Genomic DNA, 22,717 nt, shown 5'->3' on the forward strand with positions numbered 1-22,717 from the left:
TATATTAGCTAGCCTATTTTTTTTGTAGCATGAGAGTCGTTTTTAAAATAGTAGCTTTGTAGTGACAAACTATAACAAAAGATGCTAGATACATGTAGCTAGATAGATAGAGACCTGTAGAAATCTTAAAAACATGATTACATGATTTTTATAGCACTTTTCTATGATTTCTACTCAATAAAATAGCTTGAAATAACTAGGGGTGTGTGTGTGTGTGTGTGTGTGTGTGTGTGGGGGGGGGGGGGGGGGGGGGGGGTATTCTCATTATATACTTTTTACACAAATTTTAGGATATTTACAGGTACTCCAAGACCGCATTAACCTCCTTGCAGTTTTTGAGGAGACAAATTAAAATAAGAAATATTATATAATTTACATCTTGTTTTTTAGTTTATTTTAATGCTTGTTATATATATTTATTAATATATTTAAACCTACTTGCGGCCTCCTTGGAAGTGTGCTGCAATTTCAAATTAGCTTCAACTGAGCAGTGATCACAGTCTGCAGCCCCAATGGGAGTCGCTCAAATCGGTTCTCATTTGCATAAAGCATTGGCAACAGTCGCTGTCACTCATCTTGCCGGAAATCGTCAACTCTCTTTAAACATTAATGACTTCAGGCCGCTTTGTCACTGTAAATTGCTGTCAGCTTGAAAGCCCCTGAAGAGTTCGCTTTTATCGCTCATATCAAGTAGGCCTATTGCATCTGGTGTTAGAGTGGCATGGACTGATTCTGTTCTGATTGTATGTAGCTTCTGCTGCATCTGTATGGTTGCATGTGCCTGTTTGTGGTTCCCTTGTGAATGCGTATGTGGTTAAAGACTGGACAGAGAGCGGGGGGGCAGAGAGTCATAAAGAATGAATGATGTCAGAAGGGTGAGACGCTTCCGGCACTTTCTGCATGAGAGAACAGCCGCCTTGCTGTCATGCTGGCCGCCCTCTCTCTCTCTCACACACACACACACACACACACTAAATATTGATATATGCTCAATATGCGTTGTACGTCTCTTAGTATTAACAGATTAATGTTGTTGTGCTGTTTCTTTATTAGTTATTCATTTAACATATGCTTGAAAGCCTTCTGATAATACCCAAGGAAATCCCTCTGTATGCGGAGAAAGGCCCTTAAAGTGATTATAGTGGAACTAAACATGATTTATTGTGCTCAGGTAATCTGTTTGTGTATGTGTGTTTGAAGCGTTGGATCTGTGGTGACAGCGAGTAGGCCTATATTTAAATGAAACCAATGAAGCAATGGTATTGCACACTATAATTAGGCTATTCACTATAGATTTAGATGCATTTACAATAAAATATAACGTGACTTTATAAATTCCCGAAAAGTAATTTAGTTTTGGCACAGGGAAGATCAGGCAAACAGACTCTGGGTTACAGGTGAATACAGGAGATTTAATGGGAATTCAATATGCTGAGATGGGAGTGTTACTTTAAAATCTTCCAGTACCAACTGCTAATTGTTATTTAAAATGTGCTGCTTATATATTTCAGTCATGATAGTACTACATTTCTTTCCTTGTGAGAAGAACTAGCCTACACTTTAGCATACTTTTAAAAGGAGTTTTTATTTTGGAAATAATGTACCGGTACTAAAAAAAAAAACGTAATTGCGAACTGAACGTAATGTTTTTCAGACACTTAATTGCATGTTAATTGCAATTAAATTCAAATGTATTGTTTTAAATTTATATTAAATGCAATTAGCTGAACTTTAGAATGCTTTTTACTCTCTTGGGATTTAAGCACATCTTTATATTTACGGTAATTTAATATTTCTTTGAAATATGGTTCATGTGTACTGCTGAATATACTAACAAGCATTAATGGTAAACTAAATGATCTTTAACGTAATTTCTATTGACTTGTATGTCATGCAGTTAAATATATGTTTAATTACACATGTATAATTATGATGAAGTTGCAGTTTAGGACATTTGAAATATATGAACTTGTAACTATAATATTGAATAACAAACATATTAAATAACAAGTACTTGAATTTGATTATCAGTTTAAGTGTGTCAACACATAAAAATAAGTACTGTACTGTAATAAGCACTACAAAAGATTATTAAAACAATGATAGAAGTGTTGTACGAAGTGAACAAAATTGTACATTCAGCACAATTAAGGTTATCATTTTTCATTATTCAAAAGTTACTATTTTAAAATCAGATAGTATTAATAATGCCTACTTTTTAGAAAGGTTTTAACTGTAATGGAATGCAGTTAACCCTGTTGTATTGGGATTAACACCCTCACTATTCTGAGAATAAAGAGAAATATAATAAAATATCTTACAAATACTGTGTTGTTATGCACAATGAAATGCGATATGGGAAGTACACAATAATGTAAGTGGAATAACAACATATACATATTCAACACAATATATTATATGTACAATACAACATAGTATACACAATCATGAATAAAATTAATAAAAAGATATAACTATCACGCTATAAACAGCAGACAGTAAATAATATCTGCAATCTGAATCTTGCCTAAATAGTCAAATTGTTAGCAGCTAAGAAGTAGTCTGGTGGTGTTATAAGGGCATCACTATAACAGCTCAGAGCTATCATCTTTAATGGGCCTCTTCTCCTGGTCTGCTCTTCATAGTGTCTAGACTTCGTAAACCCACTCCAGTGATTTCAGAGCAGATGTTTACTATGGTTTGGAGGCTGTTCCTGCTCTTGATCGTGAGAGATGTGAAGCAGCAGACAATGGAGGAGCACAGATTACTCTCAATATCAGAGCTGTAGAAAGGCTCGATAGCTTAATGGAGCATGCATCACACACACACACACACACACACACACACACACACACACACACACACACACACACACACACACACACACACACACACACACACACACACACACACACACACACACACACACACACACACACACACACACACACACACAATTCATATACATTCACCAGAAGGGAATGAAACACTTACCCAGGCCAGGGAAAATTTAAACAGTAACATGTAGACAGTTGAAATGCTGTTCATTTCAGGATTATATGCAATAAATATTTACTTTATTCAGTAAGCGGTTTCCTACTGAGCTTTAAGTACCTGTAAATAAACATATACAATTTTAATTGTTTGCACTTAAATTGTTGGTGAGTTAAATTCATGTAATTGCCTCATTTAATTGAATTTATTTCATATAGGCAAGGATTAATTAGAACTGAGCAGGAATCAAACTCTACTTCAACACAGTATCAGAAATATGACCTAATTATTTAGTAATATTACTGCATATATTTTTGGGGCTTTTTGTTGCTTTTTTTTCTGCCATACAAAATGAAATAATACTTTTTATTTAGTACTAAATTATATAAACAACAGGGACAGATGCCATTCTTTTTTTTATATAAAATTTCCAATGTCTACATTGAACAAGCAAAAAAAAAAAACAACAACAAAAAAACAATATTTTTTTTGGATTGCATTCTTTCATTTTTAAAATTTTGCGTCACTTTCCTTTCTAAGTATGTGATTGTTCGTGTTTAAAGCATCAGCCGTACAAGCAAGCAAAGAGGACTGCAGCTGACCCGTTCTTTCACACAGTCATGCTATCACATGACTTTCATATAAAGGATGCTTGCAGCATAAAGGAGGCTATTCTATTTCGATCCTGTTCTCCCTCACATTCTCTATGTAGGTCTTAGAAGAATATAATAATCTGTATGAAACGAAAGACAGACAGAAAAACAACTGCACAAAATCAAGAGAGATCTAGGTGTAGATTGGGTGGCAACTGTATTTAGCTGCTGAAATAGAAGCACAAACAAGAAGGAAAAGAACAATGAAAGTGTTTACACACAGTGAGGCTGAGAGATATAAAGTTCTTTGTGAGCGGGAAAGAAGGGAAAGGATATTATGAATGACCAACGGAGACGCTGTAATGGATTTCATGTGGTGTTGTTTATCCCAAGATGCATTTGCATGCCACACACGCAAACACACACTTAGAGAAAGGAGAGAGAGATATGGCAGTCGTCAAAAATGTTTAATTGCAAAAGGACCAGACAGTTGCCATGTCATATCCATTTCCGTGTGTGTGTGTGTGTGTGTGTGTGTGTGCGTGCGTGCGTGTGTGTGTGTGTGTGTGTGTGTAACCATTTGGTGCTATCAGTCTTCAGTGTACCTATGATGGAAACTGACGTATTAACTTTATTAAGCATGAATACAAGTGCAGACCAATTACTGAATGTGACAGGCAACAAACAGTCCAGTATAAACAGGCACAATGCCAAGTCATACATATGCATTTCATTATTATTTCTGTTTATGGCATATTCTGTTGTTTATGGCATCCATTTTGTGTTGTTATGTTGAAGTGATCAGTGTTTAATGTTCTGTCTAATGTTTATTTGTTTTCTCCACAATGCTTCCTCTACAATCAGGAGGTGGAGGTTTGTATGATTGTGCCTTTGTTTTTCCATTGAAACAGAGTCTTGCTAATCTGCCTGTTTGTCTGCAAGGAAATCCTTCCAAGTTTACGTTATGTGCTGTAGTTGCATGATAATATGTGCAACGTGCATTGAATGTAACTGCTTACATAAGTACATGTTGAGCTGAATGTGTAACTACAAGCAAGGCAATATAAAAATATGTACTTGCATAGTTCAAAGAGAAAAGATTACTTTATGTACAGTAACATATAGAATTTTAGAAAAGAAAACAAATGCAGACTGTTGATTAATTCTGTTTATCAACTTCTGTTTTAGGAACCAGGAACATGGAGCCCAGGAAAACCATTCGATCAAGGTAGGACTGTCAACCAAAAATAGCAACAACATTGTGTTTTTCTTGTGTTCAAAGTTTAAAATCAAAGAAAACTCTAAAGCTAAAGTGTGTTTTTAGTAGCACAATTATTTCTCCTGACCAGACAGACTCAGCAACAACTGCTTAACCAAAGTCTGACTATTGTTTAAACAGTGAAGGTTTAGGGAGTGTTCATTATTAATACATTTTAAAAATGCAAAAGTCCAAAGTCAGTTATTGCACTTACTGTATCTCATACATTATCTCAAGATAAGTTTTTGGTCTTAAAATGCTTGTGTGCACAAGTATTTCTAACATCACTGATTAAACAGCCTAAAATGCAATTCGTTTGAAAGCATCACCCAAACCCACGCTATTTCTTAGCAGTTATTGGAGTAACAAGGTTCTTTGTGTGTGTGTGTGGTCCAGGTATTCCCTTCGATAGTAAAACCTAAAAAATAATTGACATTGTGGGGACAAAATTTTGGTCCCCACATGAGGAAAACAGTTCATAACTAATGTGTACCAAACGTTTTTTTGAAAATGTAAAAATGCTAAATGCTTTCTGTAAGGGTTAGTTTTAGGGTTAGGAGATAGAATGAAAAGATTGTACAGTATTAAAATCACATTACTGGAATAAATTACAACATTGTACATATTAAAATATATAAAAATAGTTATTTAAAAATGTAATATTAATTCACAATATTACCATTTTGACAGAATTTTTTATCAAATACATGCAGCCCTGCCCTTGTAAGCATGAGAGACTTCCTTCAAAAAAAAAAAAAAAAAAAAAAAAAAAAATATATATATATATATATTTTTTTTTTTTCACTGTCTATGAAATATAATTGATAAAATTATTTATTAAATATATATAATATATATATATTTTTTTTTTGCTACGGCTCTTTAATTAAGTATTTTTAAACTTATTTCAGAAATAACAAACACCTGTCAATAATCTGTATAAAATATTCAACTGTCCTATGGTGTAGGGATAAGAACATAATAAGCCATGAAATCTCAACATCACAACTTTTTTCTTTTTTTCCCCCATTTTATTATTAGTAGAAATGGCAGAAGAATTACCTTAATAATGATTTTTTTATGTTATAAGCTACTCATTTCATTGAGGTCATTGGAAATGGAAAGATCTGTATCTCTTCTCCTTTGAGCCATATGTTGAGTGGATGTTAATCAGGCATATATGTTGTGTGAATTCACAGTCACATGCTGTGGCCTAATACCCATATCATCACGCTACATCCGTCTGAGAAAATGAGAAAACTGCTTTTTAAGACTCTCTATCACATCAAGCTCTCAGTGTGCAGTAAATCTTACGAGATTATGCATATTCGAAAGTCATTAGAAGCCCCTTGAATATTCATCCCGAGTTTGATATTTATGCAAATGACTATTGATAGAGCATTGAGTGAGTCAAAAAGAGCAAGTAGAGCAATTTAAAATGGATTCTAATCATACTCAGACATGATGATGCACAAATCAATCACAAATTTTGTAACACACACAAACTCACACACACACCCACGGACAATGGACTCAGAGTGTGCTGAGGAGATTGCAATTGGATAAGCCCTAAAGCCTGTGCAGGATTTGACTAAGGCTCTTACCATGTGAGGTCAGAGAGCGTTCGAAGTGTGGTTGTGTGTGTGTGTGTGTGTTTGTGCTTTGAAGAGGGGCAGGTAAAGGATGAGAATGTTTGTGAGATATTGTCTTCCTCTGTGCATGTGCGTGAGCCTCTAAGGACTATAAAGGCACTTAATGGCATTAGTAGTCTTTTTTCTTTCTCTCTCTCCTTTTCTACTCTTTCTTCTTCTTTCTCTCTCTCTCTCTCTCTCTCTTTCTTTCTTTTCATCTCAGAGCATTAGCTTCAGCCCCATTTTAAGGCTATAATAGAAATAGAATCCTTATTTACACACACAGTGAAATCAGACAGATCATACTTAGCCTATATATATATCTGCAACTGTGTGTTTCTTTCATGTATTTTTGTTTTAATGCTGCATCTGAGATACATTTTTGTTAAGAACAACTGATTCTACTGATTTTTGGAGTTAAGGGGTTTTAGTTAAGAAGTCAAGGGCATCTGTTCAGTGGGCAAATCCACTAAAGAGTTACGCCACTTTTGCATGCTGTAATTCAGTGCAAAAACCTGCGCATTGTTTACTAACCTCCACCAATCCAGCTTAACCAGGTGCTAAATGTGCAAATGTAGCTCTTAAAGTCTAGTTCACCCTTAAAGTCTAGCTCACTCAAAAAAGAGAATTGCTCATCCTCGTGTCATTCTAAACCCATAAGTTAATCTTCGAAAAACAAATTAAGACATTTTTAATTAAACCAGAGAGATTTCAGTCCATCTGTTGAATTTTTTTCAAGCGTCAAAGACAAATGACATCCTGTAGAGTTGAGAATTAACCCCTACTGTAGAGGGTTTTCAAACTGTGGGTCGCAGAGTGGGAAAAGGTGGGTCACGCAAAGTCACTTGTTTGCAGCTAAATTTGCGTTTCAGTAAATGACACACACACACACACACACACACACACACACACACACACAAAACAGTTAGTCTAGGGCTGCACGATATACTGTACCAACATCAAATAGAAAACTCAATTTATCCTAATCTCCTAATGTTTTATAGTATAGCGCACATGCGCCTAGTAAAAACAAAGTTGTCTGCGTCTCAGAGCGGCTCGTAACTTTATGAAGCGGCTTTGTGTGCATTATTAACAAGAAGAAACTTGTTAGAATTCAAATGTCACAAAAGGCTGTTTCAGGTCTGTTCATCAATCTCTGTCGTCTGTTCAACTCAGCGCTGTTGTCTTTCAGAGACATGGTCTTAAGAGTTTGTTCTTTGCATTCCCTCATGTGCATTTGGCTACCTACCAACACAAGGAAAATATGTCTGTAGAAAGCATTTTAGATGTACACAGAGAACGAGTATTAGAGCGTGTTCTGCGCTGAACACCGCGATGAATTAACACACTGTTTACAGCATGGATGAGTGAACTCAGCATGGATCACAGTTCATATCCAGACCAGAGCGAGCATGTCCAAACGTGAACATGCACATATGCGCACATATTAAATCACATGAAATATATGTGCATTATACAGTGGTATGTCTGATCATGAATGCGATGACACGATGGATTATTTACTTAAACAGAAATTTGCTGTCATGGGTTTATACCTCATTTGTTCTGGTGGAAGTTGAAATGTGCTTGCATCACACGCGAGTACAAACCTCATTGTTACTTGTACCTCAAGCAAGCATGTTTGAGCTTTCATTTACCATATTTGATGTGCTCTATGTACAGTATGTGTGTTGATCAGTGTTTCATTTGTGAATATAAATGAAATCATGCTTTATCAAAAGCGATCATTCATTTTCAGAAGACTTGGATTAAACCGTGATTCATATGGATTACTTTTACAATGTATTTATGAACATTTTGAAGCGTCAAAGTTTAGATGCAAAGGACTTTTAATGAAGAGACAGAAATCTCAGATTTCATTAAAAATATCTTACGTTGTGTTTGAAAGATGAACATAAGTTTGATAGGTTTGGATTGGAACAACATGAGGGTAAATAAATTATGACAGGCTTTTCAATTTCTTTTTTCTGCTGAACACAAAAGAAGATATTTTGAAGAATGTCAGTAACCAAACAGTTGATGGACCCCATTGACTTCCATAGTATTTATTTCATACTATAGAAGTCAATGGTGTCTATCAACCGTTTGGTTACTGACATTCTTTAAAATATCTTATTTTGTTCAGCAGAAGAAAAAAAAATCTTACTGGTTTAGAACAACTTGAGGGTGAGTAAATGATGACAGAATTGAAATTTTTGGGTGAACTATCCCTTTAAGTCATGTAATTGTTTTTAGTACAAACACACCTCATGTAGATTAGGCTTATTATAGATTTTGCCATCACAAAACACAATTAATTTCTAGTATCTCAGGTGCTGAAATAACGCAAACAGCATGTGCATCAGTGTGCACAATTTATTCTTAGTTAATTAATTCTTAGCGAATCATATAGCTAAATATGACAAATATGTTTATCTGTTTGTATACATATACATGTATATGTTTATTTTTGTTTCAGCTCTGGACCCTGCCAAAGATCCGTGCCTCAAGATAAAATGTGGCCGCCATAAAGTGTGTGTGGCAGAAGATTACCAAACACCCACCTGTGTTAGTCAACGCAGGATGAGGTAAACGTCTGACTCACAGTTATAGCTCATTACCGAAACAGTAGTAAAAACAGTGTAAAGGCATGGACAAAAAGATTGGCACACTTGCTGCCATGCTTTGATCTGTGTATGACATCTTGAATTACATACACATTTTGGAGCATTAGAAAGCTGCGTCTCGGTTGAAGATCAACAGTTCACCAAACACCCAGGAAGGGTTGAAAACAAAACACTGAGGGCCCTATCTTACAACCGGCGCAATGCAGCGCCAAGCACGACGCAAGTGTTGTTTGCTAGTTTCAGTCCGACGCAGTTATCATTTTCACGTCCTGTGCCACGTTGTTTAAATAGCAAATGGTGCTGGTCTGATTGCTGGTCAACGCGCATTGTTGGCGCGTTGCTATTTTGAGGCAATTGAAATAGACTGCGCCATTGACTAACTGAAACCTGGTCTAAAGTCAATTGCGCAATATTTTTTTTGTTATTTAAAGAGCACGTTAGTAATGCGCCCCTATAGGCGGGTCCACAACGTGCGTACTCTGCTTATTAAACACACAAGGATGCACAGCAGCACACAAACATGCCAAATATTAAAAATAAAAGGATTACAATGTAAAAGATATATTATTGTGTACATAAAGATATGGTGGAATGAATCCGGCTTGTCCCATAGATGGTCTGCTTGTGCACTTTTACCTCGCGCATGAGCAGATCCGTTTGCGCTCTCTGTCTTTCCACTATCAAATTGCATCATGTAAATAGCGAATCCGCCATGGTGCGAGCGCAACTGGCATTTAAAGGGAATGGAAGATGAGACTCTGATAGGTTTATTGCACATAAAGCCCAAAACACACCCATTACTCATCATTAAGAGAATAGGGACAAGCCTTTTAGACCATTTTCCCATCGTAAAACTAGCAAAAGTGGACTCGGACAGGCCCTAACTGCACTTGCACCCTGCGCTTTAGACCATGTGTTAACGTGTTAAAATAGTGGGAAACCTGAGTGGGAAAGCAGTGAGTCCAGAATTAATTTCTACTGAATACCATTGTAGAAATCGGAAAACAGCAGTTTTGAAGAAACTGTTAACAAATTCACTGAATATCATTAGAGGCTTTGGAACTGTTCAATAGCTGTTCCACCAAATATTAAATCAATGATGCCAATAATATGGTCAAGCTTTCAGTTTGTAATAATTCCATATTTTTTCCAAGCCAGGTCCACTGCAAACTAAACAAATACATATGTGGATCACATAGGATGTTTTATTTAGAAAAAGAAATGTGCTAATATTTTTGGGTCACAACTGCAATTGATTTTGTTATGGAGTATGTCAGTAAGTTAACATTGCGGTAGCATTTTGGAATTATTTGGAATATTTTTTTTATTTTGAGTTTACATGCTACATTTTCCTGCACATTAGATGTTAAGTATGTCAAAAAAGCTTTTGAGAGGAAACAAGGGCTGTCCTATGTTCTTACCCAGTCAACCTATCCTGGAACTAACTGGGCAAACTTGCCAGCCAAAGTCTGGGAATTAGTTGTTCTGAGAAAGAGAGAGAATGTGTGTGTGTGTGTGTGTGTGTGTGTGTGTGTGTGTGTGTGTGTGTGTGTGTGTGTGTGTGTGTGTGTGTGTGTGTGTGTTTGGCAGAGGTGAAAATATGGCACAGACTGACCTGGATTTTTGCAAACAGTGATTGTTGTTCTGAAACTAATCATTTAGTGAATTGGGGGTGATAGCATAAAACAAATGTTGTTGTATTTTAATGGTCCAATGAAACAGACAAAGATGGATATTGAAAAGAAGTATCACAGAAATCAACAGAAAGAGAGAAAAATACATAACAGAAGTATGGGGAAAAACAACAATGGATTCTCAACTGGTAGATCCCAACCCAAAAAGGGGTCACAGATATGTTATATAGGGTTATGGGCAGGTGGGAAAAACAAATCTCACATCATAAAATGCATCTTATCATATAATTGTGTAGAGCTAAACGATTAAATAAAAATATCAAACTTGTAAAAAGAGAAGAAAATCCTTCATATATCTAGTTAAAGGTAACGTTAGAGCAGTGGTTCTCCACATGTTTGATTCCATGGTCCACAACATGGTCCAAATATTTAGCATGCTAAATATCTCATGGGTATCAGTGATCGATCAAGTCGTGCAGTGTGTAACTGGCCGGCAGTAGCGGCCAACAAAACTATTAGACGCAAATGAATTTGTTACTTGGTAGAAGTTAGACAAATCAAAGAATCCTATAAATGCATTTTAATAAAGTACTGGATCAAAAATTGTTGTTGATTAAATCAAATTATGTAAAGATTGAATCATTCTGATTTGGCATACGGCTCTGGAATCAAATTTAAAAATCAGTTTGCTGTCAACCCAACAATTCCTTCTTATTCATATAGGCAGATTCCAACATGTAGAGGTTCTTAACACCTCATCTTCAAAACCCATGAACAAAACTATACAAGGGACAATAAATCATGAAAATATTCACTTAAAGTGAGATGAATATGATTGTGTTGACCAGAATGACCATAGTGTTTATTTGAAACCATCAAAGATAATTTTTTAGAAGCAAAATTGTCAGTTTTCAAATTCACTCTGCCATATAATGTTGTATTGGTTCTAAGTAAATACATTTCAATTGATTTTAGGCACATTTTTGTTTGCTTTTTTGCACTGTATTGGGTTGCTACTGGATTTGCCATGTTAAACTAGGTAAGCAAACCAGTGCAGTAGATGACAGTAGGAAGAAGACAGATGAAAAAAAGGCTGCATTTCTGCAATATTGTTTGGCTTCTTCATTGTTTGTGTTTGAAGAGCAACCTCTCTTTCTGTCTGCAGTTTAAAGGACATGAATTTGAACTCACCACTGCTGAAATGCAAAAGATGTCCAGTTGTGCACCCTGCACCTGTTTGTGGAACAGATGGGCACACTTACTCCACCAAGGTAACACACACGCTGCCTGTTTGTGAGAACTGCCACGGTGTGCGTGTTTCTGTATGTGTTGTACTGTCTGAATTGCTTTTCATAATGCTGTGTCACGGAGGTATTCAACCAAGAGATTAATCCTCGATCAACAATGTACTTATCTAATCTAAGCTTTGTGTGTGTGTCTGTGTTTGTGTGTGTTGTAGTGTAAACTAGAATATCAAGCTTGCATCTCTGGGAAGCAGATTTCTGTGAAGTGTCCAGGACAGTGTCCCTGCCTTTCAGGAAATACAGCAGAGAAGAAAGGTACATGCACTTTATCGATGCAGTTCATTTTTATTAGGCCTATAAATACTTGCACACAAACAATGCCTTTGTGTGGAATGGAATATGTGCACTGATTATTGCATACACAGACTGACATAAAGCTACAGGCAGGGGAGTTTTTATCAGAGTTGCCGGACAGTGGCCCTTCAGGACCAAAGTTGCCCTTTCCTGCTGTAGATTATTGCATTTTATATGAATTATGGATATGATAAACTTACAGGTCAATGACTAATAAGAATGTCCACAATAAATGTTTTTAAAAGTTTCTACGTGTAGTTTAAAACACATGCAAAGTTCTTAGAAGTATATTTTACATTCATGTTCATTTCGAAGAACATTTTAAAGAAAATGTTTAATTTAATGACACTAAAAAAACATGTGGTGTTAACAGCAATAACATTTTACCCTCAAACCTTAAATGCATAAGAGTGTACACAACTTATAAAAGTTTAAATATACACTTCCCTTCAAAAGATTAATAAGTTTAGTGAGACTTTTTAAAAAGAAATTAATACTTTTATTCAGGAAGAATGCATTTAATTGATCAAAAGTGACAGTAAAGACATTTTAAACTATCTATTTCAAATAAATGCTGTTCTTTTGAACATTTATCAGTTTTCTATGTTTTTAGGGAGTTACACCGCATGACATTTTACAACCTGAACTAATTGCCTTGTCATTAAAAAGTAAAAACTGTTTTTATTATGACATCAGGACAGTTGTGTCACTGTTACATTTTTTAATTTTATGCCCACCAAAACCATTTTTATGTAGAAATTAAAAACATGCTTTTCATAGACAAGGTGTATTTCAAGTCTTTGTATGCATGAATTACATTTTTGAATAATTTAATAGATCCGGACATTGTCATTGACCCATTTGCTACATTATGGTCACATGATCTCATTACGTTGATTGCTTATTTCAGTGAGTGGTGTCAAGTTATCAGCTTGGAAATCCAATGATGTGTAAAAATTTACAGTTTTACCAGTCTGATGAATAATAAAAATCACAGCTGCTATTACTTCTGGTGCATTTTGTCACACTAGAAAATGTACAGTATTCCATATTTGTTGTATACTGCATATTTTAGCTAATTTTAGTAGGTCATCCATGTATTCTTTACTTACAATTTGTACACTGTACACAATATACAGTGCATACTACATAGTAAGAATAGTATGGCAGTATGCGATTATGTATGTGTTTATCTCCCTTAAGCCCACATAAATGGTAATGATAAATTTCCTGTCATTACTGGATGAACCAAATTATTCTATATATAAAACCAATATTTCATCTCTGCAGCTGTGGAAAGGGATGTGTACCCTCTAGGGTGGGTACTTGGCTTGTTTTCAGTTGCAAGGAGAGCAGCAAAGAGATTTCAATACACCAAACTAGTCTTATTTTTGTGAAGATTCTCAAAGCTGAATCCCTTAGGAACTTATTAAATGTTTGCTGTTCCAGATTGTTTCTGTCAGTGTGTTTATGCATGTACGTGTGAGAAAGACAGCACGGTAATGTTTGCTTTCATCATTATCCCAATGAACATAAGTCTTATCTTCAGCTGCTCTGCTTCAGGCTAGAGAAAATTCAATCACCTTCGCCATCAAAGGATTGTCAATGATAACTCACAGCTCAAATCAATGCAAACTAAACTTAAGATCATAAAACTGAAGTCACATCGTTTTTTTGAAGGGGTGAGAATGTTGTTGTTTTTCCAGTAGCCAAAAATCAGCAAAACCAAATCTCTTATTTTTTACACTATTATTCAAAAGTTTGGGGTCAACGAGAAATTAATGCTTTTGTTCAGCAAAGACATATTAAACTGACCAAAAGTGACAAGATTTCTATTTTAAATAAATGCTGTTCTTTTTAAAAAAATTGTTCATAAAAGTATCTATCCTGAGAAAAAAAAAAATCACAATTTCCACAAAAATATCAGGTGGCACAACTGTTTTCAACATTGATAATATGAAATGTTTCTTAAGCACCACATCAGCAAATTAAATAGCAGCTTTGCCATCACAGGAATAAATTACATTTTAAAATATATAAAAATATATTATTTGTTCTACGTTATTTTAATGGGACATATCATGAAAATCTAATTTTTAAAGGGACACACACAAAAACAGTGCATTTTTGCCAATACCCAAAAAGGGGCACATTTGACAAGCTATAATAAATGATCTGGGGGTATTTTGAGCTGACATTTCTGGGGACACCATATATTTATATTATATCTTGTAAAAAGGGGCATAATATGTCTTTAAATGCCTTTAAATTGCAATAATATTTCACAATATTACTATTTCCCTTTCGAGGAAACTCAGCGCTACGTCAGAATGTTGACGCTATGGGAACGCTTATGTGTAATTGCATCTGAAGCACGTATAAAATTACTGCAAACTCATCCCCTGAAACATGACGGTGTACCACAGGAACTATAAAGGATACCTGGACCAAACATTGTCAGCTTATGTGCCTTCAGCAAGCGCTCTGTGTGAATCTGTCTGTCTATATTGTGTTGTTTGTCTTTTAGGAAATTAGTATGGCAAATAAGCATCGGTTTAGACTGTGTGTCTCCCTGCTTGCGTTGCATATTACTGGAGGGGACACTCACGATCTGTCTGTGCTCTGCTTAGGAGCATGCTGCACAGGGAGCTGAATATGTTCACTGCAAACGTCTGCTGTAAAGGACGCTCCGCTCCCACCTGGCCCTCTTCGAGGAGAGTGGCCAGGTACGTGTCCGTCGTGGTTCAGGTCATAGGGGTTGCAAATGGAATTAGTGGAGAAGCTAATTCGGGCCCGTCCCTTTCTCAGCTATCATCAGCTGGTTCCAGCGCTTTCATTCCAGATCTGAAAGCACGCTCTGCAGTGTCTTCCGGTCCGAGTGAAGTCCCAATGTTGACTTTATCCAGCTCTGAGGCAGGGAAGTTTGAGGATTTGCCAACTCTCTCTTCTGCTTATGACGAGGTTGTAACTCAAGCCGTTAAATATCGACTGGATGGCCTGGGGCCACGTTCTCCACACTGAGGTGAGAAATCCAGGAGTAAACTGTTTTCTGCCTGTGTCTTTTGCCTTTTAGTGTCTAACTATTCATCTATCATGAGGTTGAATAAACAAGGGTATGGGGTGATACCCAGGATTGAAGAGATGCCTGCAAGCCATCTCTCCCGTGAGTCTACATCGTCTGCACACAATGGCAATACTGCAGGCATACCAGGCCAACCTGCTTAGGGACTTGGATGAAGGTGAGGGAGTGGGCCTGGACGCTGTGAAAGATTTACGCTGGGCCACAGATTTGTCTCTGTGCTACCAAGGAAACCTGTGCTTTCTGCCCTTCCATGGCAGCTAAGGTGGTGCTTTTTCCCGCCTGGCCTCTTTCTGGCTGATCCAAGTAGGGTTCTTGGACCTGATGTCTTTCCTGAATGGCTCTCTGTGGGAGATTCGCATCAGGACGGATCTTCTGTCCCAGCCAGGGGGCACAATCTATCATCTCCGGCCGTAAATATGGAAACTGTGAGTTTGGTCCCTGAGGAGGACCAACTCTTGAATCCTGGTCCCTCAACTGAGTATGTTGAGAGCATTCTGAACTCTAGAGCTCCTTCCATGAGGAAACGGTAAGTGGAGACCCTTCGCTTTAGGGTGCAGAGAACACCAGTTGGACCCAATTAACTGCCCAGTTGGTTCAGTGCTGGAGTTCCTTCAGTTGGTGATCATTGGTTTAACCCTCTCCACTATAAAGGTTTACATGGTGGCCATTGCTGCTTACCACACACTTTTGGGCAGTGAATCATTGGTATCTTGTTTCCTATTTGGTGCTATGCGGCCGAGGACTGCAAGTCATGCAAGAGTTTCAGGCCTGGTATTTGGCCATTGTTGACTGTCTATGGCACTCTTTGTGCCTATTCGGTCAGTCTCAGAGAAATTCCTGACTCTCAAGGCCCTGTCTGTCACCTCCTGCCCAGAGTTTGCTCCCGGCACGGTGAAATCTTTTCTTCACCCTAGACCGAATTATGTGCACCACTACCAATGTAACACACTCTATTGTCTGCAGGCCTTTAGCCCCCGCTCCTTTCCAAACAGCGTACCAAACAGAAACTTAAGCTTAAGAGAAGCTTAACATGCTTTGCCCAGTTAGGGCACTTGATTGTTACGTCCCTTGCTCTGCCCTGTGGAATCAAACTGACCAGTTGATGGTATGCTTTGTCTCACCCAGATGTGGTTCCTCAACGTCAAAGCAAAGGATAAGCAAATGGTTTGTTGAGGCTATTTCTGTGGCTTATTAAGCGCGTGGTCTTTTTTCGCTTCTAGTCGTAACAGCCTATTCTACAAGTAGGCTTTGTTGTCAGGGGTTTCTCTTCAAGAGGTTTGTGATGCGGCAGGCTGGGCCTTCTCGGTACACATTTATTAGGTTTTACAGCCTGGATTCAAAGTACACGCCAATATCTCAATTGATTTTGTTCTAAGCTTGAGCTTTTCACGGGATGACGTTTCGCCGATTGGAGTGATTTCCCATGTGCTTAAATACGCAATCAGGAGCGTTCCCATAGCATCAACATTCTGACACAGCATCTCATTCCCTTCTCTGCTGTTCCGCATGACCCAGTCAGACAGACTTGGATAACACTGGGAAAGCGTGCCCTTTCGGTGGAAAGGGAGATGCTGCGGAAGCCACATCCTGCCCGTAGGGAGGTATCATGTGGAGGTTACACATATGGACTGGGCGTTTCCGGGCAGTTCAACATATGGAATGTCTCTGAGGTGGCTCCGGCCTATAGCAGGGGGAGACAACACCAGTCAGAGACGACAGAGGGAGCTCTGCCAAGGGAAAGACACAGGCTTGCCGCAGGGAACCGTACCGTGGAAGAATACACATATGGGATCGCCATAGGGATCACAACATATGGGACCCAGCCTAGCACAGGTTCCACCAATGCATACGAGTGTATGAGTGGATTCAGTCTCCTCGTGTCACTCAGGAACCTGTGTTTCCCAACGGGTCTCCCATCAACTGCTTTGTAATGTGCAGCAATAGAGGCAACATACACTTTGAGGGTGGAGGAAGACACCCCTCGCTCCAACCCATCTTGCAGGAAGGAAAGCACAGTATCGATCGAACACCTTCGGGGGTCTTCTTTGTGAGAAGAACACCACTCAACGAACAAGTTCGACTTCAGGGTGTAAGCATGCCTCGTAGAGGGTGCTCTCGCGGAAGTGATGGTGTCTACGACAGTTTGTGGTAGATCACCTAAAACCTCCGCTGCCCCATCTCTGAGAGAGGAGGTCCTCCCTGAGAGGAATGGTCCAGGGAGGGGCTGTCGAGAGGAGCATCAGTTCGGGGAACCAGGTCCGGTTTGGCCAAAAAGGGGCAACTAGCAAGACCTGCTCCTCTTCCTCCCTGACTTTGCACAGTGTCTGTGCGAGAAGGCTCACTGGGTGAAACGCATACTTGCGGAGGCCCCAGGGCCAGCTGTGTGCCAGTGCATCCGTCCCAAGGGTCCCCTAGGTCAGGGAGTAAAAAAACTGGCAATGAGACGAGTCTGGAGAGCCAAACATCTGTATCTGTGCAGCCCCGAAATCGTCCCAAATCAGCTGGACCACCTGGGGATGGATTCTCCACTCTTCCGAGGCTACAGGCTGTCGTGAGAGCTGGTCGGCGGCACGATTGAGCAGGCTGGGGATATAAGTGACACAAGGCGACCTCAGAAGCTTCTGACTCCATAGGAGGAGATTGCGGGCAACCATCAAGGTGGTCTATGCTCCCCCCTCGCATGTCGCAATCTCAGGAGATTGCGGGCGGAGATTGCGACATGCGAGGGGGGAGCATAGACCACCTTGATGGCTTATGTACGCAACCGTTGCAGTGTTGTCTGTACGGACCAGCACATGCTTGCCGAGCAGCGGCGTTTTGAGGCGTCTCAGAGCCAGGTGTACTGCTAGCAACTCGAGGCAGTTGATGTGCCAATGCAGTTGGGGGCCCGTCCAGATCCCAGCTACTGCATGTAGCTTTCTGCACACTTTTGGTATGGGTATTGTGGTTTGGCATGCATGTTTTGTTTTAACCACTACATGTTTGGAACTTCTCTGTGTGTGGAACGTAACTGATATACAGTAGAATGGAACAATACCATTAATATAGGTATACTTTGTTGTAAATGCATCTGAAAAATAATAGAGGACACAGTGTGAGTTTCTGTAGGAAAAGTACATGATCCAAGTAATACTAAACTTGAGACGTGCATTATACAGTATTAAGCACCATAAAGTATATTTAGTGCCAACTTATGGTTTACGTCCCTATCGATAAATGCTAGAAAGTCATGCAAGTATTTCCTTTTTGCATAAAGGCTCGTCTTGACAGCAAGCGAGTCTCTGTTAAACTTCAGACAGAGCCCAATAGAATGTGAGCATAATAATTCTGACTAAAATATATGTTTAAATTTGCATGCAAATTATTTGTATCGAAAACATACCGAACGAACTGTGACTTTGAAAAAGGACGTACTGGTTCGTCATTTTTGTATACCGTTGCATCCCTACTATTTGTCCCAGACATAATTATCCACAGCAAATTAAACAAGCAAAAAAAAGAAAGAAGAAAGAAAACATAACACCGCCCGATGTGTGTCTCTGCGGAATTCTAGAAACATTTAATCCAAAATAAGATAACGTGAATAAAACCCCTGGCAACTGCTTCTGAATGCAAAGCTTTAGCCATTCCATCCTTCCAGTACTGCATCTTATGAACAATCAACACAGATTTTTGAAGCATTAGCTACAAGAATTCAATCAGTTACGCTCATTAATTACTTGCAACAAAACTAGATTTATCAAATGCCCCAAACCATCCCCGAACAATATACACAGACTATTAAATCTAATGAACACATCAAAGCAAAATACATTGGATGCAGAAAATACAATCAAGTAAATTGGAAATTATTTATACATTGGATAAGTACAAATCTCACCAGCAGGCACAATATTGCTGATGTTATCCAATATATTGTGTTTTATAGCCTGCAGTGTCACCAGACAGTATGTACTGGCTAAAGGACAATAATAGCAGGGATTGTTCTCTTAACTGGACTTAAGTATCTTCCTTAAGGGCACAAAGATGAGAGAGCTGTTGGGTCTTTCTCCAGTTCATTGATGAGCCTTAATAACCAGCAATGAACCTGGACATTTTATCTATTCTTAAAAGATTAGTTCACTTTCAAAGAAAATTTTGCTGATAATTGACTCACCCCCATGTCATCCAAGATGTCCATGTCTTTCTTTCTTCAGTCGAAAAGAAATTAAGGTTTTTGAGGAAAACATTCCAGGATTTTTCTCAATATAATGGACATCAATGGCAACCAACGGTTTGAAGGTCCAAATGTCAGTCTCAATCATAGGTCTCAATGCAGCTTCAAATGCTCTACACGATCCCAGCCGAGAAATAAGGGTCTTATCTAGCGAAACGATCGGTCATTTTCTAAATTAAAATAAAAAATTATATACTTTTTAACCGCAAATGGCCGTCTTGTACTCTGAGATGCGCCACGTATTACGTCATCACGTTGGAAAGGTGATCCTGGAATGTTTTCCTCAAAAACCTTAATTTCTTTTCGACTGAAGAAAGAAAGACATGGACATCTTGGATGACATGGGGTTGAGTAAATTATCTTTTAAACATTTTTTTTTTTTAAGTGAACTTATCCTTTAATGAAAACACTACTCAAGTTTACCTGTGATCTGTAAAGCTAGACGTGTATACTTTACAGTTTTTTTTCATCAGACTTGTGCAATTGTCACAACTGTATGCTGGAACATCTGGAACATTCTATTGCATGTCTGCAAAATGTAGTAACTCACACACAACATTTAAATTCAAGCTTCAAACCCTAGTTATAGGCCCTATGCACAGCTTCACTACTTCCTGAACTTAAGCAGGGACCTTTGTTTCCTGTCTGCCAGGATTGGCCAAACTGATTAATCCAGGTGTGTCTGACCAACAACAATAATCAGACACACCTGGATTAATCAGTTTGGCCAATCCTGGCAGACAGGAAACAAAGGTCCCTGCTTAAGTTCAGGAAGTAGTGAAGCTGTGCATAGGGGCCTATTGTGGCATTAAATTGGCCAATGCCTATCTATACTATACAAGACTGTCAGTTTTGTCTATAGCTGAATTCTCTTATGTATCACACTGAGATTTTTAGATATATATTTCAACACTAGGTAAATTACACATTTACACAGTACATTTATTATTGTAGTAGAAATGTGTTGCATGTAAACTGAACATTCACAGTTGTTCATTTTTACATACCGGTAATCTATTAAGTCTCCCCAACACACCACACATTCTGAAAAGAAACTCTGCTACTTATCGGCAGCAATGCTTTAACAAGCATTTTGTATCAGCTGGAGCTATATTCAGTGGATTGTCTGATCAAAATAATTTGAACATATGTCAATCAAGGGAAGACTATAGTACTAGATTAAATTTTACGCCTATTATGAGTTATGAAGTTTTAATGGCGTTGGAAAAACTGGATATTCGTAAATCTGTCCTAAATCGTCCAATCTCTAAATTATCAGTGATAGCTAAGATGTTGGAATCTATCGTCAGTGAACAATTAAAACAATTCCTGGTTAGTAATAGTATTTTATCAGTTTTTCAGTCTGGCTTCAGAAAAAAACATAGTACTACCACTGCTACTATGAAAGTACTTAATGACATAATCAGTGCTTTAGATGATCATAAATCATGTGCTGCGTTATTTATTGATTTAACAAAAGCCTTTGATACAGTCAATCATGCTATCTTATTATCACGGTTGGCTTGCATTGGCCTCTCTGATGCTGCTATAGGTTGGGTCAGTAGCTACTTAAATAACAGATGTCAACGTGTACTTTTAAATGACTGTATGTCTGAGAAACTTACTGTGAACTCTGGAGTACCGCAGGGCTCTATTTTGGGGCCTTTGCTGTTTACAGTATATATTAATAACATTAGTGAAAATGTGATTAATGCAAAAATGCATTTGTATGCTGATGATACTATTATTTATTGTTCTGCAAAATCACCTGCTGAGACAATTTTAAGGCTACAAGAAGCATTTGAAAATATCCAGCTTAATCTACAGGCATTAAGTTTAGTTTTAAATGATAAGAAAACAAAATATATGTTTTTTTTAATAGAACCCGTAAGCCTGGACCTTCCTTGCCTCAACTCCGCACACTACAGGGCAGGCCAATAGAATTAGTTTGCTCATATAAATATCTGGGTTTTATATTAGAGGAAAACATGTCTTTTAATTTGCATATTAAACAGTTAGTCACTAAATTGAAATTAAAGCTGGGTTTTTACTTCAGAAACAGTTCCTGCTTTTCACAGAAAGCCAAGAAAAAGCTGGTTGAAGCTACGTTTTTGCCGGTTTTAGACTATGGAGATTGGAGACGTGTTTTATAGACACTCCACAAAGACCTTGTTGAAATCATTGGATTCTGTGTATCATTCAGCATTGAGATTTATAACGCATACAAAGTACTCTGTTCATCACTGTGTATTATATGAATTGGTCGGTTGGTCCTCACTTAACACAAGAAGGTTAAAACATTGGATGATCTTTGTGTATAAATCAATAACTGGACATACTCCTTTATATTTAACTACACTCTTAACACCTAGTAGATCTGAATACAAGCTAAGATCAAGTAGATACATACTATATGATGTTCCACAAATTAAAACAGAGTTTGGCAAAACTGCTTTTAGTTACAGTGCTCCAACTTCATGGAATGAGTTGCAAGTTACAGTGCTCCAACTTCATGGAATGAGTTGCAAAACCAGCTAAAACTGGAGGTTTTTATTTCACATATTGAATTCAAGTCTTATCTAAATCAAATGTATCATCATGTTTGTGATTGTTTTAGATAGTGATTTTCTGTGTATTTTAATACTTCTGTGCATCCATGTCTTTTGTTGTTTGTTGTCTGTTAAAGTGTATCCTCTATGTGCTGCCTTCTTGGCCAGGGCTCACTTGTAAAAGAAATTGTAATCTCAATGTGATTTTCTTCCCTGGTAAAATAAAGGTAAAAAAAAAAAAAAAAAAAATGCGTGTTGCAGTAGCGCTGCCACATCTGGCTACCAAAAGCCGGTATAACACTGTGCCTTTACCGGACGCAACAGTTGTCACGCTGCACGACAGCTTGAGGCTGTCTACACTGGATGCAACAAAGTGACCATTGCAAATCTATTTGTTCTTCATGTCAGAAGTAGCGTGCCGTGAACGTAGCAGTACTTTTGAAATAAAATGGGGCATTATTTTGCTGTCTGTGATTTGTCGAGTCACATTGCGCCGCATCCAGTATAGACAGCGGATGTAGAAAGCTGATTATAT

At 37.9% G+C, this 22,717-nt stretch overlaps 1 protein-coding gene across 2 annotated transcripts in view; it reads left to right on the top strand.

Annotated features, from left to right (window-relative positions):
- Positions 1 to 22,717, top strand: part of spock3 (SPARC (osteonectin), cwcv and kazal like domains proteoglycan 3) — a gene marked incomplete at its 5' end in the record, with an annotated part of 34,695 nt that overhangs the window by 6,187 nt on the left and 5,791 nt on the right. For both annotated transcript variants that reach the window (XM_079617053.1, XM_079617052.1), the window contains 4 exons: positions 4,776 to 4,815; positions 8,956 to 9,064; positions 11,903 to 12,008; positions 12,197 to 12,296. In XM_079617053.1, the coding sequence (XP_079473179.1) occupies positions 4,776 to 4,815; positions 8,956 to 9,064; positions 11,903 to 12,008; positions 12,197 to 12,296 (355 nt within the window). The remainder of the gene's footprint in view (positions 1 to 4,775; positions 4,816 to 8,955; positions 9,065 to 11,902; positions 12,009 to 12,196; positions 12,297 to 22,717) is intronic.

The sequence above is a fragment of the Phoxinus phoxinus genome (assembly GCF_949152265.1).
Source record: "Phoxinus phoxinus genome assembly, chromosome: 6".
In the NCBI taxonomy this organism is placed as follows: domain Eukaryota; kingdom Metazoa; phylum Chordata; class Actinopteri; order Cypriniformes; family Leuciscidae; genus Phoxinus; species Phoxinus phoxinus.